This window comes from Leuciscus leuciscus, assembly GCF_965113295.1.
Source record: "Leuciscus leuciscus genome assembly, chromosome: 19".
NCBI classification, from domain to species: domain Eukaryota; kingdom Metazoa; phylum Chordata; class Actinopteri; order Cypriniformes; family Leuciscidae; genus Leuciscus; species Leuciscus leuciscus.
In genome coordinates, this window is record NC_138743.1 from 30051747 (window position 1) to 30065625 (window position 13879).

The window sequence follows — 13879 nt, forward strand, 5'->3', positions numbered from 1 at the left end:
CCCAACAGACCCTCACAGTACGTTTGGGTCTGCCGAGTCTGTCCAGCTTCCTCCCCCGCCATCGGATCCAACTCACCACCAGGTGGTGATCAGTTGACAGCTCCGCCCCTCTCTTCACCCAAGTGTCCAAGACATACGGCCCCAGTCGGAGCACTTTCCAGCTCCCCTCCCAGAGACTCCAAGAGGGCCAGGTACTCTGCACTGCCGTTCGGCCCATAGGCACACACAACAGTGAGAGATCTGTCCGAAGGCGCAGGGAAGCGACCCTCTCGTTCACCGGGGTGAACTCCAACACATGGCAGCTGAGCTGGGGGGCTATAAGCAAACCCACACCAGCCCACCATCTCTCACCATGGGCAACTCCAGAGTAGTAGAGAGTCCAGCCTCTCTCAAGGAGTTTGGTTCCAGATCCCAAGCTGTGCGTGGAGGTGAGCCTGACTATCTCTAGTCGGTACCTCTCAACCTACCGCACAAGCTCAGGCTCCTTCCCCGCCAGCGAGGTAACATTCCACGTCCTTAAAGCCAGTTTCCATGTCCAGAGATCGGGTTGTCGAGGCCCTCGCCTTCGACTACTGCCCGATCCACTATGCACCGGCCCCTTACGGTCCCTCCTGCAGGTGGTGAGCCCACGGGAGGGCGGCCCCACATCACTGCCGACCCTCCCTCCCTCCCTCTTATTATTATCAATGATAAAAACAGTTGTGATGCTTAATACATTTGTGGAAACAGTAATACATTTTTCCGTATTCTTTTATAATTAGAAACATCAAAAGAACAGCATTTAAACAGCAGAAAATATAAATATTTTGTAACATTATAAATGGCACTTGTGATCAGTTTAATATGTTATTTCTTTTAAAAAATCTTTCTGACCCCAAACTTTTAAACGCTAGTGTGTACACCTATGACGTGTGTGTCTAACATATCTGTTGGAGTTACCTGTTCTAGAGTCTTTAGTTGGACATGTTTGAGCTCCCAGTAGCAACGCATTCTTTCTACTCGTTCAAGGTGTCCAAAAACGTCAAGTCGACCCACATCAAGCTCCTTGACGTGTGATTCCTCCCCCTCCATGGCTCTGTTGTTAAGAAATGCAGTGCATGGGCAGTGGTGGTTTAATTGGACCTAACACCCCTCCTCTTCCTGTCGGCAGTAAACTTGGTTTTGTCTTCTGAGCTGAAAATAGTAGAAGAGAAAAAAGTTAAAAAAAAGTAAATAAAAAAAAGTAACAAATCAGTCAGGGGGGAGTCGGGTGGTACATGTTAATTTTAGTAGCCTAAGCGGAAGAAGTAGGTCATCAGTGTACTTTTTGCAATGCAATACAGCGCCAAGCGTGACACGAGTGTTTTTTTGCTAGTAGTTTCACCCTGACGCAGTTATCATTTTCACGTCCTGCGCCATGTTGTTTAAAGGCCACCTATTATACCCATTTTCACAAGATGTAAAATAAGTCTCTGATGTCCCCAGAGTGTGTATGTGAAGTTTTAGCTCAAAATACCAGTGGTGGACAGTAATGAAGTAAATGTAATTCGTTACTGTACTTAAGTAGCTTTTTTGCGTATCTGTACTTTACTGAAGTATTTAAATTTGGGAAGACTTTTACTTTAACTCCACTACATTTCAAAGTCAAATATCTTACTTTTTACTCTACTACATTTTCAAAATCAGTCGTTCCTTTTTATTTATGAGTGGATAAAAACTTAACTGGTCAAACGAGCCACCTATCACAGTAGCCTACAACGTGCGCGCTTTGTTTTGAACTTGCCTTGGTGGTATCTACTAAGCGCGAACCAGAGCCGTTAAATATGAGAGTTGCGAACATAGACAGTAGAGGTTGCGACACACACGGCTTGTTCGACTTGAACCGGCGCTGCACAGACCGATCAGTTTATGACATCAAAGTATAGAGCGAAATCGCGAGAGCGATTGAAAAGCTTACAGAGCCGTCTATTCTCTAATCGCTCTTGCGGTATTTTAATGTCATTCACCGATTGGTCTGTGCAGTGTGCCGTTTCAAGTCGAACAAGCCTACTGTGATCTCGCCGCCGCGCGGTCACGTGATTCGTGTAGCTCTCAATAGTTCCAAACAATTTGTGTTGCCAATAATTTTAAGCGGGGCAGAGAGCAGCAGCTATTATTGCAGCAATTATCGGTAAATACTGACGCATAATGAACATTGCTTATTACCTTGACACTAAAATTACTTGCATATAATAGCATTTTTTTTTCTGAGGAGTAGCAGAAACACTGCATTAATACGTTTTGGTGTTTAATTTTGTAGGGAAATTGGCTGCTCCCATAATGTAGTGTGTATATATATATTCAATGGCATTGTGCAGGTTTATGTGTGAATGTATCATAACATTAGGATGTTTATAATTATGACCATAGACGCTTGTGAAAAATATGTACAGTAAATACTGTAAATGTATTATACCTTATGGGATCAGTCCCCTTCCATTCCAAAATTAAACACACAAAAAATGTATTCAATTCAAATATATATATAAATATATATATATTAGGGCTGTCAAAAGATTAATCGCGATTAATCGCATCCAAAATAAAAGTTTGTGTTTACATAATATATGTGTGTGTACGGTGTATAATTATTTTGTATATATAAATACACACACATGCATGTATATATTTAAGAAATATTTGCATACATATACTGTATATATATATAATTTATATTATATATAAATATAATTTTTTTATATATAAATTACTAATTTTTCTTAAATATATACAAGCATGTGTGTGTATTTATATATACAAATTTTATTATACACAGTACACACACATATATTATTTAAACAAACTTTTATTTTGGATGCGATTAATCTTTTGACAGCCCTAATATATATATATATATATATATATATATATATATATATATATATATATATAGACTAATTAATGTCATTTTATTAATAGATTGATGTGCCAAGAGTGACAGAGTCTTCACGTAGACTGAGTTAAGCAAGAGTCTTGTGACAAAAATTATAATAGGACATTATAGCAATAAAAAAATCATAGTACTTGGATACTTAAGTACATTTGAAGGCAAATACTTTTGTACTTTTACTCAAGTGAATGTTTAAAGGCAGCACTTCTACTTTTACTTGAGTAATATTTTACCTTGAGTATCTTTACTTTAACTCAAGTACATGGTATGTGTACTTCGTCCACCACTGCAAAATACCCAACAGATCATTTTTTTACAGCATGTTTAAATTGTCACATTTTGGGGCTCAGAAAAACACATCGTTTTATTGTGTATCCCTTTAAATGCAAATGAGCTGTTGCTGTCGCACAGAGGGCGGAGCTTCACGAGCTCATGCTCAGTGGCAGGACAATCTCATCTCACAGAATGATAATATCAAAACAGAAACTCTCAGTACCCATAGAATCAGAGAATATATGCTGTATGGAGATAGAGCAGGTATATTTTAGTTTAATTACGGTTATAACGTATTTTTCATCTGCTTTTATCCTCTATTACAAGCCTGCTGTAGCGGACCCCTTCCGAATGATGGCCAAAAATATACTGATGATTTCAATGAAGTTTATTGTACATCACACAAATGATGAAGCGTTAGTTTTACTCCAGAAAATCGCTGTAAGAGCTGAATAAACACAGTATGAGAAGTGCGCATTAAAGTCTTATCCATAACTTCTCTCTCTATCGTTATCCCTTTCATTATCATCAACATACACAGCAAAGTACACAAAACGCTCGTTACAACTAACAGTAAACAAATATATACACACCTTTTCAGTGGGTGCTTAATAAATTGGGAAACTTAAAACAACTCGATGAACTGTCATAAAGTGCGTGCTCTCACTTTCCTATGGCTATCCTTTGCCTATAGACGGGTCCACAACGCCCGCACACTCTGCTACATCCTTATGCATCACTTTCTGCCAGGAACTTTATGTGCTTTTCCCAAATCATGAAAGTGACCTTGACGTCCAGGTTAGCAGTAGCATGATCCATCAGGCAAGTGTTATTTAAATAAACTCCTGATGTACTTACAAACTTTCCAATGCCTTGTTTTATGAGTACAGAACCTATTTGTACTACTGTAGAAGTTTGGTACCATTCTGGGCATTATTAGTGGGGTAATTTACGAGATACATCCTTGGATCCATTAGCGCCTGCACTAAGCCATCCGGCTGATATCTCTAAATAAGGTCTAACTTTAATAATGTTTGACCAAGGGAAAAAAAGGCATATGGGGGGGTGTTTGGCTCGAGGTCATGGTGCAAAGGACCCTAGGTTGATTTTACTCCGAACCATCCTTTTAATGCTGAGGAGGACACTAGCCTACAAGCCTTAGAAGGACTAGTTCAAGTTGAGCTTTATTGACTAAACTAGGAATGCAGCCTTACATTTGAAAAACACCCATTTGTTTTGTTGGTTAATTAAGTGCATCATTCGGGTATTTAAAGTGCACTTTTTATATATGGAATTTTCAGTGTGAACACACTCACACTACTACAAAACGGCATAGTGCATAAGCACTTGAATTGGGACGCACCTATATGTCTGGCTTCCGTCATTCGTTATGACATTGTTATGCTTCTATTGCAAACAGCTATTTCTTACCATATAGTTTTTAATGTATTATTCTTACCAAATAGTTTTACTGTTTCATGCACTTTGTTATTATTTTAGTTATTTATTTATCTATAGTGGCTAATGAATCGGAAGTCTCACACGTTCACAGAAAATAGCTTACTTCCACATTGCAAAATAATAAGGTGGATATATTAATAGTCCAATAATCTAAGCATCTTTATTTAGACATAAAGGTAGAAGTCTGTTGTTTTTCTGGATTTCATTACACACGAAAACAGACTGTTAGGAAATGTGTCATGTTATGTATATGTATGAGTTCATGGTTATGTGTTTTGGGTCAGTGAGCGGGTGCAGGTCAGTGCTGACATCTGGGATGGGTAATGTTCAGGGTGAGCAGCTATAAGCAGCTTTGTGGGGGTCAGGTGGTCATTTTGCGCATTTGACTTTATGCACTTGGCCCAGGTGGTGATCCTTATTTTGAAAGACGTTTGTCCATACCGCTTTTGAACAATGCATAGTTCAAATAATTATCATCAATTATTATGTCTTGTTTAAAGGTAAGTACTTTTACAATGTGACAAAAAAAAATAAAAAAAATACTGTGACTCCAAAAGACTCTCTTAACATAACTCAATTTATGCACTATATCTGTCACCAATGATTCAAGCTGCATTTAGACATCAGCTCTAGCTCAACATACTCTGATAGGAACTAAGCGTGTTGTTCTGTTTCCAAGGGATCAGTTGAGATGCCATTCTGTGCATAGCATGTTGATCCATCTGCATGCCCTAAGGTAACAGAAAGTCATAGAGTGGAGTGATTCCCCTGGGGCTGGGACACCCCAACAACAGGAAAAACGCTCTATTTTCAAACCAGACACAAGCCTCAATCAGCTCTGGCGCCTGTGGTCAAGCATTATTCCCTAGAATTAAATAAGAATGTTTGTTCTGACTGTATCCTCTCTATTAGTATGGGATACCTTATGTCACACTGTATTTTAGGTTCACTTTAGGTCTCTTTCCATAATACTTTGATATGGAGTCAAACAAATCCTATAAAAACTCCTATGATTTGGATTTGTTCTAAAAAACAAGTATTGCTGACTTAAACTAAAACATTCAAAATATATATATATTCTTTTTTTCTCCAGTTATGTTCATAGTGGACCATTTTGTTGGTGTTTTGTCCTGTACAGAGCAATGAGTGCGGGACTGTGTACTGTGGTCTTAGCCTTGCTTTCATATTCTCTGGTGCAGTGTTACAGAATCTCAATTAAAGGGCTTTGAATGGCTTAGTGATGAAAGGCAAACTCTTTGACTCTCTGTCAGAACGTCCCGAGATACTAACCAAACAAAATAATATGTTTGTGCCAGTATTTATCATTTGTATAATATTACGTTGTTGTTTTTTTTTGGTTTATCTCTTTAAATACTGATGTTGGGTAGGCTATTTTATGGAAATAGTACTGAAAAAACTATACTCTCTGAAAGATATCACTGAAATAACTGTCCTGAGATATCACGCCGATCATAGCCCTATCTTTTGTGAATGGTAAAATAACAAGTGATCAGATTCATTGTGATCAAGCCATTCAGGCTTTTGAGATGCTTTCTGCCTGGCAGTCCATAAACTGAGAGTGTGATAGTGTATTTCAGTGGTTTTCAATTTTTTTGGTCATGCCCCCTTTAAAAAAAAAAAAAAACTCTGACTACTAAATCATTTAACTAAAAATTTTATATTAGTAAGATTTCTGTAATAAAATATTCAAAAACCACTTGCACAGTGTGATATACTTCATGCAGTTGTGTACTTACAATACCCCAAAAGTTCCCAAGGGTTTGTAAATCCAGAGAAATTCCAGTTTTAAATAATGGCTGGTCCCTTGTCATTGTCGCATATCAATCACGTAATATCCGCGCTATCCTCGGTTTCCGCTTGTAGAAATCATAGTTGTAATACATAGATCACTCATTAGCGGCTGTTTCAATGGGCCATAAGCCGCTGATGAGCAATCTATACATATCTATGATACAATATCGCGCAGGCCGCTGTTGTGTCGTTCAGTCTTCATGGTTCACGATTATTAAAACGAAATAAATGTACAAAATAAAACAATATTGGTTCAATATCGGTGTGGCGTTTTCGAGATGGAGAGAGCTTCACGACAAACTTGGACTTGACAGAGACTCTGCTCTCGCATGTGTTTTAATAGACAGGTAAACAAATGTATATTATTTATTGTACACATAGTTATATGGAACTTTCTTTGTACTTCAGTAATGCTTTTAATCAAGTCTGGTGACCAAGCATATGGCCGTAGGCCTATGTGTTTCACAAAAATATTTAGCCATTACTTGCAAATACTGTGGGTTTGTTCAAATGTACTTTTAGTACGTTTGTTTTAAACGTGTAAAACTGTGCAGCATTAACCCACCAAATCATTCGACAAATAGTCACATATTATAGTAACAGGCTAATAAACCAAATTTATTAGTTGATATATAGCCTAATTTATATGATTTGTGAATTCCATACATCTCTAGTGAAAACCATATCCATATAAGGCTAGATGTCTTAAGGCGGAGTCTTGAACGGCATCACCGGGCGGCCAACTTGTCACAGGGAAGCTTTCTGGCGAGCTCTGTGGTATCATATGTAGCCTATGCAGTGTCATAACTACATCTCTGACGTTTATAACAAACCAAACCGTTTGAAAAGCGGTAGAAAATTGAGCAAGTTATGGTTATTTAAAAGTACATGCACCATTAAAACACAATGTTACGAGTGAGCGAGCTCCCTGTGGCAAGATGGCCGCCGTGTGCGGACGTCGTTCTCCATTGGCCAGCAGCGCGGATGAGACATCTAGCCTTTATTATATGATATCTATGGTGAAAACGACATCTCCCATCGTTCAACTCTCCTTCATAGTCATCAAGCTTCGCCTTTGTTATTGTTTTGAAAATGCGACCTCTGGCGCGAAAAAATTACAGATTGTACTTTTAACTTTGTAATGTTGTTGAATCATTGAAAAATATAACAGTAAGCGAGAAAAATAGATCAGAACATAACTTTAATGTAAATAAACAAAAAATATATATATTTCAGTGATGCTTTGGATGAAAAATATATAAGTGGCTGCACTAAGCTCTTTTGACAGCGCCTCAACAAACGGAAACGGTCCTGTGTGCGTTCATGGCAGTTTGCAGTGCGAGCTTCCTGTCACATTATGACACGCGGGAGTTCAAACGTTTAGAATCTGTGAAAAAAAGTAAATCTTCCCGATTGAGATCAGGCATTTAGGTTGCTCCATTCAGAATAAGCACAAGTAAGTACGATTTTGATGAACAACACAACACACGCATCAGTCCGTCCTCCGTCTCTGTTGTAAACAAACAGTGTCAGCTTGCATTATACAAATCACCATCAGCTTAATGTTCAACTGAAGAAGAAAAAATGACTTAAAGTTACTTCTTGGATGGCCTGAGGGTGGATAAATTAACAGCAAATTTTCATTTTTGGGTGAACTATGCATTTAAGTTATTTTTTTATTCATCAAATTACATCTCTATATAGGAAATTTGTCCTAAATTAGATAGGCCTACTAAATGAAATTGTCGTGTTTGTTAAACAGATTAGATATGATGAGTTAGGATGTTCTTTTGATATGGTCCCTATGAGAATATATCATTACGTTAACCCCCACCCAGCCAAGAATTCAGTGAGATTTTGGCAGGGTGTTTCTTGGAACATTGCTTCTTTGACGTCACTTCTTCTTAATTATTTTTGACTGACAGTTTTCACTTGATAACATATGTTTGGCCCAACATTTGAGTTTTGAAGCCAGGGCTTGTTTCTTTAAAGCTTTGCTTCCATACACCAAGATCAATAGATGTAACTACAGCACAAATAAAGGATATTTCACATTGGGTTTAATCTATGTTGGTTCTTAGTAAATTCAGAAGCAATTTCTTGATGTCTGTTGTAAAATGACAATAAATATGATGACTATAAAGTTTGTGGAGCCATTTTGTCCTATACTCAGACGGACCAGGGAACATTTAATCTCAGATCTTGTATCAACACCATCACTTTTGCAGCTGCCTTATGGTAATAACCGTGCAGTGTAAAATTGCACATACAATACACTTTCCACTTACACCAATAGATTAAACACAAACATTTATTGACACAAATGCATCTTGATAGTTCATTAGGCATGCTAAATGTAAAGGCTTGTCAATGCAACATTACAGCAGCTGTTCATTCAATTAAAGCATATTTGATTACAGTATTGTTGCATATTTAGAATATCACACTGATACCATACATAATGTAATTTGTTTTCCACTTACATTCGATGAGGCGGTTAACAAGTCGCTCCCAAGTCACAAGTCGGCTTTTCCTTTTTTCTTCCTTTTGTTGTAAAACACATTCTATATACTTTATATCAAGGATGTTTATCCATAAATCTGTGAACAGCCTAAGACATGGTGTCTTGTCTCCATAGTATACACTGTATAAGTGGCACACAGTCAAATAAGGAAGGAGAGAGAGTCTGTGGGATGTGGAAATGGGTCAGCAAAGTCAGAGACAAGTCAAAGTGTAAATGTGAGGTGGGGGTGGAGGGGTGTGGGGGGTAAGAGAAGGGCAGGGAGTGGGAAGGGGGTTAAACTTTATTGTAGAGGGTGTGGAATTTCAGTGCCATGTGTTCCCCTTTCCTGTGTGTGTGCTTGTGCAGTGCACGGGTGGGCAATTTCATGACCGTAATAGCCAACAAACCCAAACAAAGAACGAAATCTTAGAGTAAAGATACCCAGTAGACTTATTTTAAAAAACACATCAATTCATAAAAAATACCCCATAAATAGCCTAATTACATTTTGATGAATCAAATAGCATGAGGATGGTGAAAGAATTTACTGACGAGAAGTGAAGTCAGTGACTTGTTTGAAAAAAAATAGTATTTGTACGTAGTAGCCTATTAACTGAAATGTTTAATGGCAATAATATTTTCCTACAGTACATTTAGAGAAAATTCAGTCTAAAGCACCTGCTCCCTAGCTTTGTGAAGTCTAATAAACCTTTGTCTTGTCACTCATATTATTTATAGCCTTCAGCTGTGATTGAAACGTCAGTGAGAAACCACCTAATGGACTATATGGCCACGACCTGCAGTTAAATTCGGTTGTCAGTTCACCTTTTAGTTCTTAATCCTGTTCTGTACACACAAAGTTCAGTAATTTACTGGAGTGCATTAAGATACAAAAGATCTACGCAGTGTGTACGGAACCGAACTAGTTAATGACGTACGACGAGATTTATGAGAGATGCATCTCTGATGAACGTTAAAATACGTGTATTTAACGTGCATCAGAGATGTGTCTCTCGTCTGTGCAGTGCAAGAAGAAATCACAGGGAAAGTATAGCACACGAGCCTTGACTCATTCGTGTTGCCAGATCTTGCAAGCAAATCAGCGGAACGATTATTCATTCCCACATTTAAATGCGGTTGTCACTCCTGAAACTTAACAGTGTGTACGTGGCTTAAGACTTAAGTGTGCACTTTTTCCCCCAAAAATGCTGTTTTAATAATGCTGTTCAAGGTTTAACACCCGTGGTCAAATTTAGGCAATATGGCAAATCCACATCTGCAGATAAATAATAATTTTGAGAATGGAAAATCTAGGCAGACAGAAGCACCATGTCAAATTCTCCTTGGCTTATTTAAGACAGTTGATGATCTCTTCTTACTTGGTGTTCGTGGTTAAAGCTATAAAGATTCCTTTATTGTGTTGGAATATGGGTTAGCTATGCTATGAGCTTGCACTTGTGCTGTTGTATATGATGGATTGTGCTCTCATTGAAAATAGCAGGATCAAAGCCAAACTGCAGCTGCTCGTGTCCTTTCATAAACCTGTATGAGCATGTAAGGCATTTAAAAAGGTTCTAAAGTTTCACGGTCACATGCTTTTATAAACATAACAGAAAACTAAAAATATTTCATTTATATTTACATAATGTATATATTATTTGATTATTTATGATTTAATAATTATTATTATAATTGCAACATCATCTCTTCAGTTGTTTTGGGAATGGGGTCAAGGAAAGTGCATGTGTCAGGGTGTATCTCTGTGTGTCTGTGTGTTGGTGGGGTAAGTGTTTCAGTACATTTGCAGATGTTTGGTACACTTAGGAAACTGATGTGTATGTTTGTGCCTGCCTGTCTGTCAGCCACTGAGCAATGTTACATACAGTATTTTCATGGCATACCATTCCTCCCTTACTTCCAGGGAGCCAAATTATACCCTTTAGTCCCTCCTGACTAAATCTCTCTCCTCTCACATGTATATAGCCTACCCATTTAGTTAGCTATCTAAATGAGGACATACCGTAGATTGCTATTGTTTTATATGAAGCTTATTATTACACATTAATCATTTTCCAAAACTTAACTCTAGCAGAAAATATTTTGTGTCATCAGAGAAAAACATTATTTGTTTTCATTAAGATGAATCAGTTTTCTAATTGGGGATGCCCCCAAAGGGAGGTTGTCATATTTAGCTGACTTCTGAGGACACACTATATGGCTAATTAATATGACACACACACACACACACACACACACACACACACACACACACACACACACACACACACACACACAAACACACACACACACACACACACACACACACATGTTGTGTTTTCTAACACTACCCCTAAACCTTTCAAAAAACATCACTTAGTATGATTTATAAGCTGTTTTCCTCATTGGGACCAAAAAATGTCCCCTCAAGGAAAAGGATTTTGAATATTGCCATCTTTGTGTGGACATTTTGATCCCATAATAGGGTTTACCAGGCTACTCACACACATACACACACTCTGGATAAAGTATGCATGCAGTGTGAGGTGTGGAAACAGCAAACCATGGTGCTGACAAGATGAGTTTTATTTAAACCTCATTCTGACGTCCAAGTAAGTGCTGCTGTCTGTGTGTAATTCAAGAGCAGCAATGGTTTGTGTTTGTATGTGTGTGTGTGTGTGTGTGTGTATGTTTGTAAGTGAGTGATTGTCTGCCTGCGTACAAAACATCTACAGTGGTTGGATGAATCTGAATGAAACGGAAACACCTGTTTTTAGAAGACAATAGTTTATTACTATGGTGAAGGGCCTACTTTTGCAGCCAATACAGCATCAATTCGCCTTGGGAATGACAGTCCTTAACAGTGGCCAGAGGGATTTTGAAGCATTCCTTTTCCAGAACAGTGGCCAGGTCACTATGTGATGCTGGTGGAGGAAAACATTTTCTGACTCACTCCTCAAAAATACCCCAAAGTGGTTCATCTTTTTTTATTTTAGATCTTGTTTCTGTGCAGGCCATGGGACATGTTCAACTGTCACAAGTCTTGCTGTGTGTATTGGTGCATTATCATGCTGATACACAGCACCCCCTTTAGGGTACAATGTTTGAACCATTAGGTGCACATGGTCAAAATGGTACTTTGGCAGTGAAGTGGCTATCAAGCACAATAGGGAATGTCATGATATTGCAGTCCAAACCATCACTGATCCCCCCGTGCATTCACTCTGAGCAGAAACAGTACGGGTGTTAAGCCTCTTTGGTGCTTCTCCACACCAAAACACTGACCATGAATATTGACTCTGTGGAGCTCCCGATTAACTGTTTTGGTGGAAACAGGAGAGCCGAAGTGCGCATTTAATTCTGCAGTGAGTTGAGCAGCTGTGGTTTTATGTTTTATGGATACAATCCGGGTTAGTACCTGGACATCCCTTTCAGACAGCTTCCTCTTATACATCAACGGTTACACCTGTTGTGGATCGTTGTACATGGTGGTATGCCGACATTACCTTGTGTGAGTGGCCACTGGAGGCCGCTAGAGGTAATGCATTCACAGTCAGGTCATTCATATGTGTTTGAGGCTGTGAGCCCAGGAACCTGGATAGCTGATCAACAGTTTGTTCTCGCCTGATTTCTCTCATCTCAGAAACTCAGGGACATACAGTACTGTGCAAAAGTCTTAGGCTTGTTACAGTAATATGGTTTTAAGTCAGTTATTTATTTTGCTGTAGTGTGTCAGTAGGAAATATCAGTTTACGTTTCCAAACATTCTTTTTGCCATTAATTGTAATAATCCAGTGAGATTTGTGTATGCACAAGGAGTCTGACAACAGCCGGCATGATCTGATCTCACCATCATCGAGTCCGTCTGTGATTACATGAAGAAACAGAAAAAACTGAGACAGACTAAATCCAGAAGAACTGCGGGAACGTCTCCAAGATGCTTGAAGAAACCATTCACTCTCACGTGCCGTGGTGGGCAAGTGTTGTAATGGGTGTTTCGGCTGAGCATCGGTAACACCGGTAACACCGGTAACACCAGCAACACTGACTACCGCAGCAAGCCTAATCCCTTGTAATTTATTAGGCTAATTTATGTGCTGCTGTTGAGTCCTCAAGCATTCTTTGCAGTGTGCACCCAATTCACTACTTTGCATATTAAATATGTAGGCTATATATTTAAATTACAGTACTCCGTCTACTCAGCTCTTAAAAATAATTATTGTTCACAATCAAAGGGTTTTCAGCTGTTTTGTTTAGTAGACTGTATAATTGCTGAATAATGTAGGTTAAGATAAAAAAAAAAATAGAAATTAATAGTTTAATTCAGCAAGGTCGCATTAAATTGATCAAAAGTGAAATTTCTGTTTTAACTAATTGCTGTTCTTTTGAACTTTTTCTATTTATCAATACATCTTCAAAAAGATTAAAAAAAAAACATTCAGCAGCACAACAGTTTTCAATATTGATAATAATAAGAAATGTTTATTGAGCACCAAATCAGCATATTAGAATGGTTTCTGAAGGATCATGAATGTGAAACTGAAGACACATTATCACTGTTTTTACTGATATAGGCATATATATAAATGCAGCTTTGAGCTGAGATGATACTTCTTTCAAAAACATAGTCTTACTGATCCCAAACTATTCTGAGACCCCTTTAAAGGCCAGTTTGAAGGTAAAGACTTGTATTAAGGGTATATGTTTAGGGTAAGGGTAAGGGTTAGGCAGTTAGTTAGGGGTTAGGGTAATATATAACCTTTATTTAAATCCCATTGAGACACAGTCTCTTTTACAAGGGAGTCCTGTAAGTGAATAAGGTAAGGAGCTGGAGAGAGTATTGTGTCAATGAATGTTGATCTACAAAAAGAGATCTACAAGAATGTGTGCGTGTGTGTGTGTGTGTGTGTGTGTGTGTGTGTGTG

The 13879-nt window shown here is 38.2% G+C and overlaps 1 protein-coding gene across 1 annotated transcript in view; it reads right to left on the reverse strand.

Annotated features, from left to right (window-relative positions):
* Positions 1-9130, reverse strand: part of mylk4b (myosin light chain kinase family, member 4b) — a 35828-nt gene extending 26698 nt beyond the window's left edge. Inside the window, exons 1-2 of the mRNA XM_082146532.1 lie at positions 8938-9130; positions 940-1173 (exon numbers count right to left, since the gene is read on the reverse strand). Coding sequence (XP_082002658.1) covers positions 940-1071 — 132 coding nt within the window. The 5' untranslated portion in view covers positions 1072-1173; positions 8938-9130. The remainder of the gene's footprint in view (positions 1-939; positions 1174-8937) is intronic.
* Between the last annotated feature and the right edge of the window lie 4749 nt (positions 9131-13879).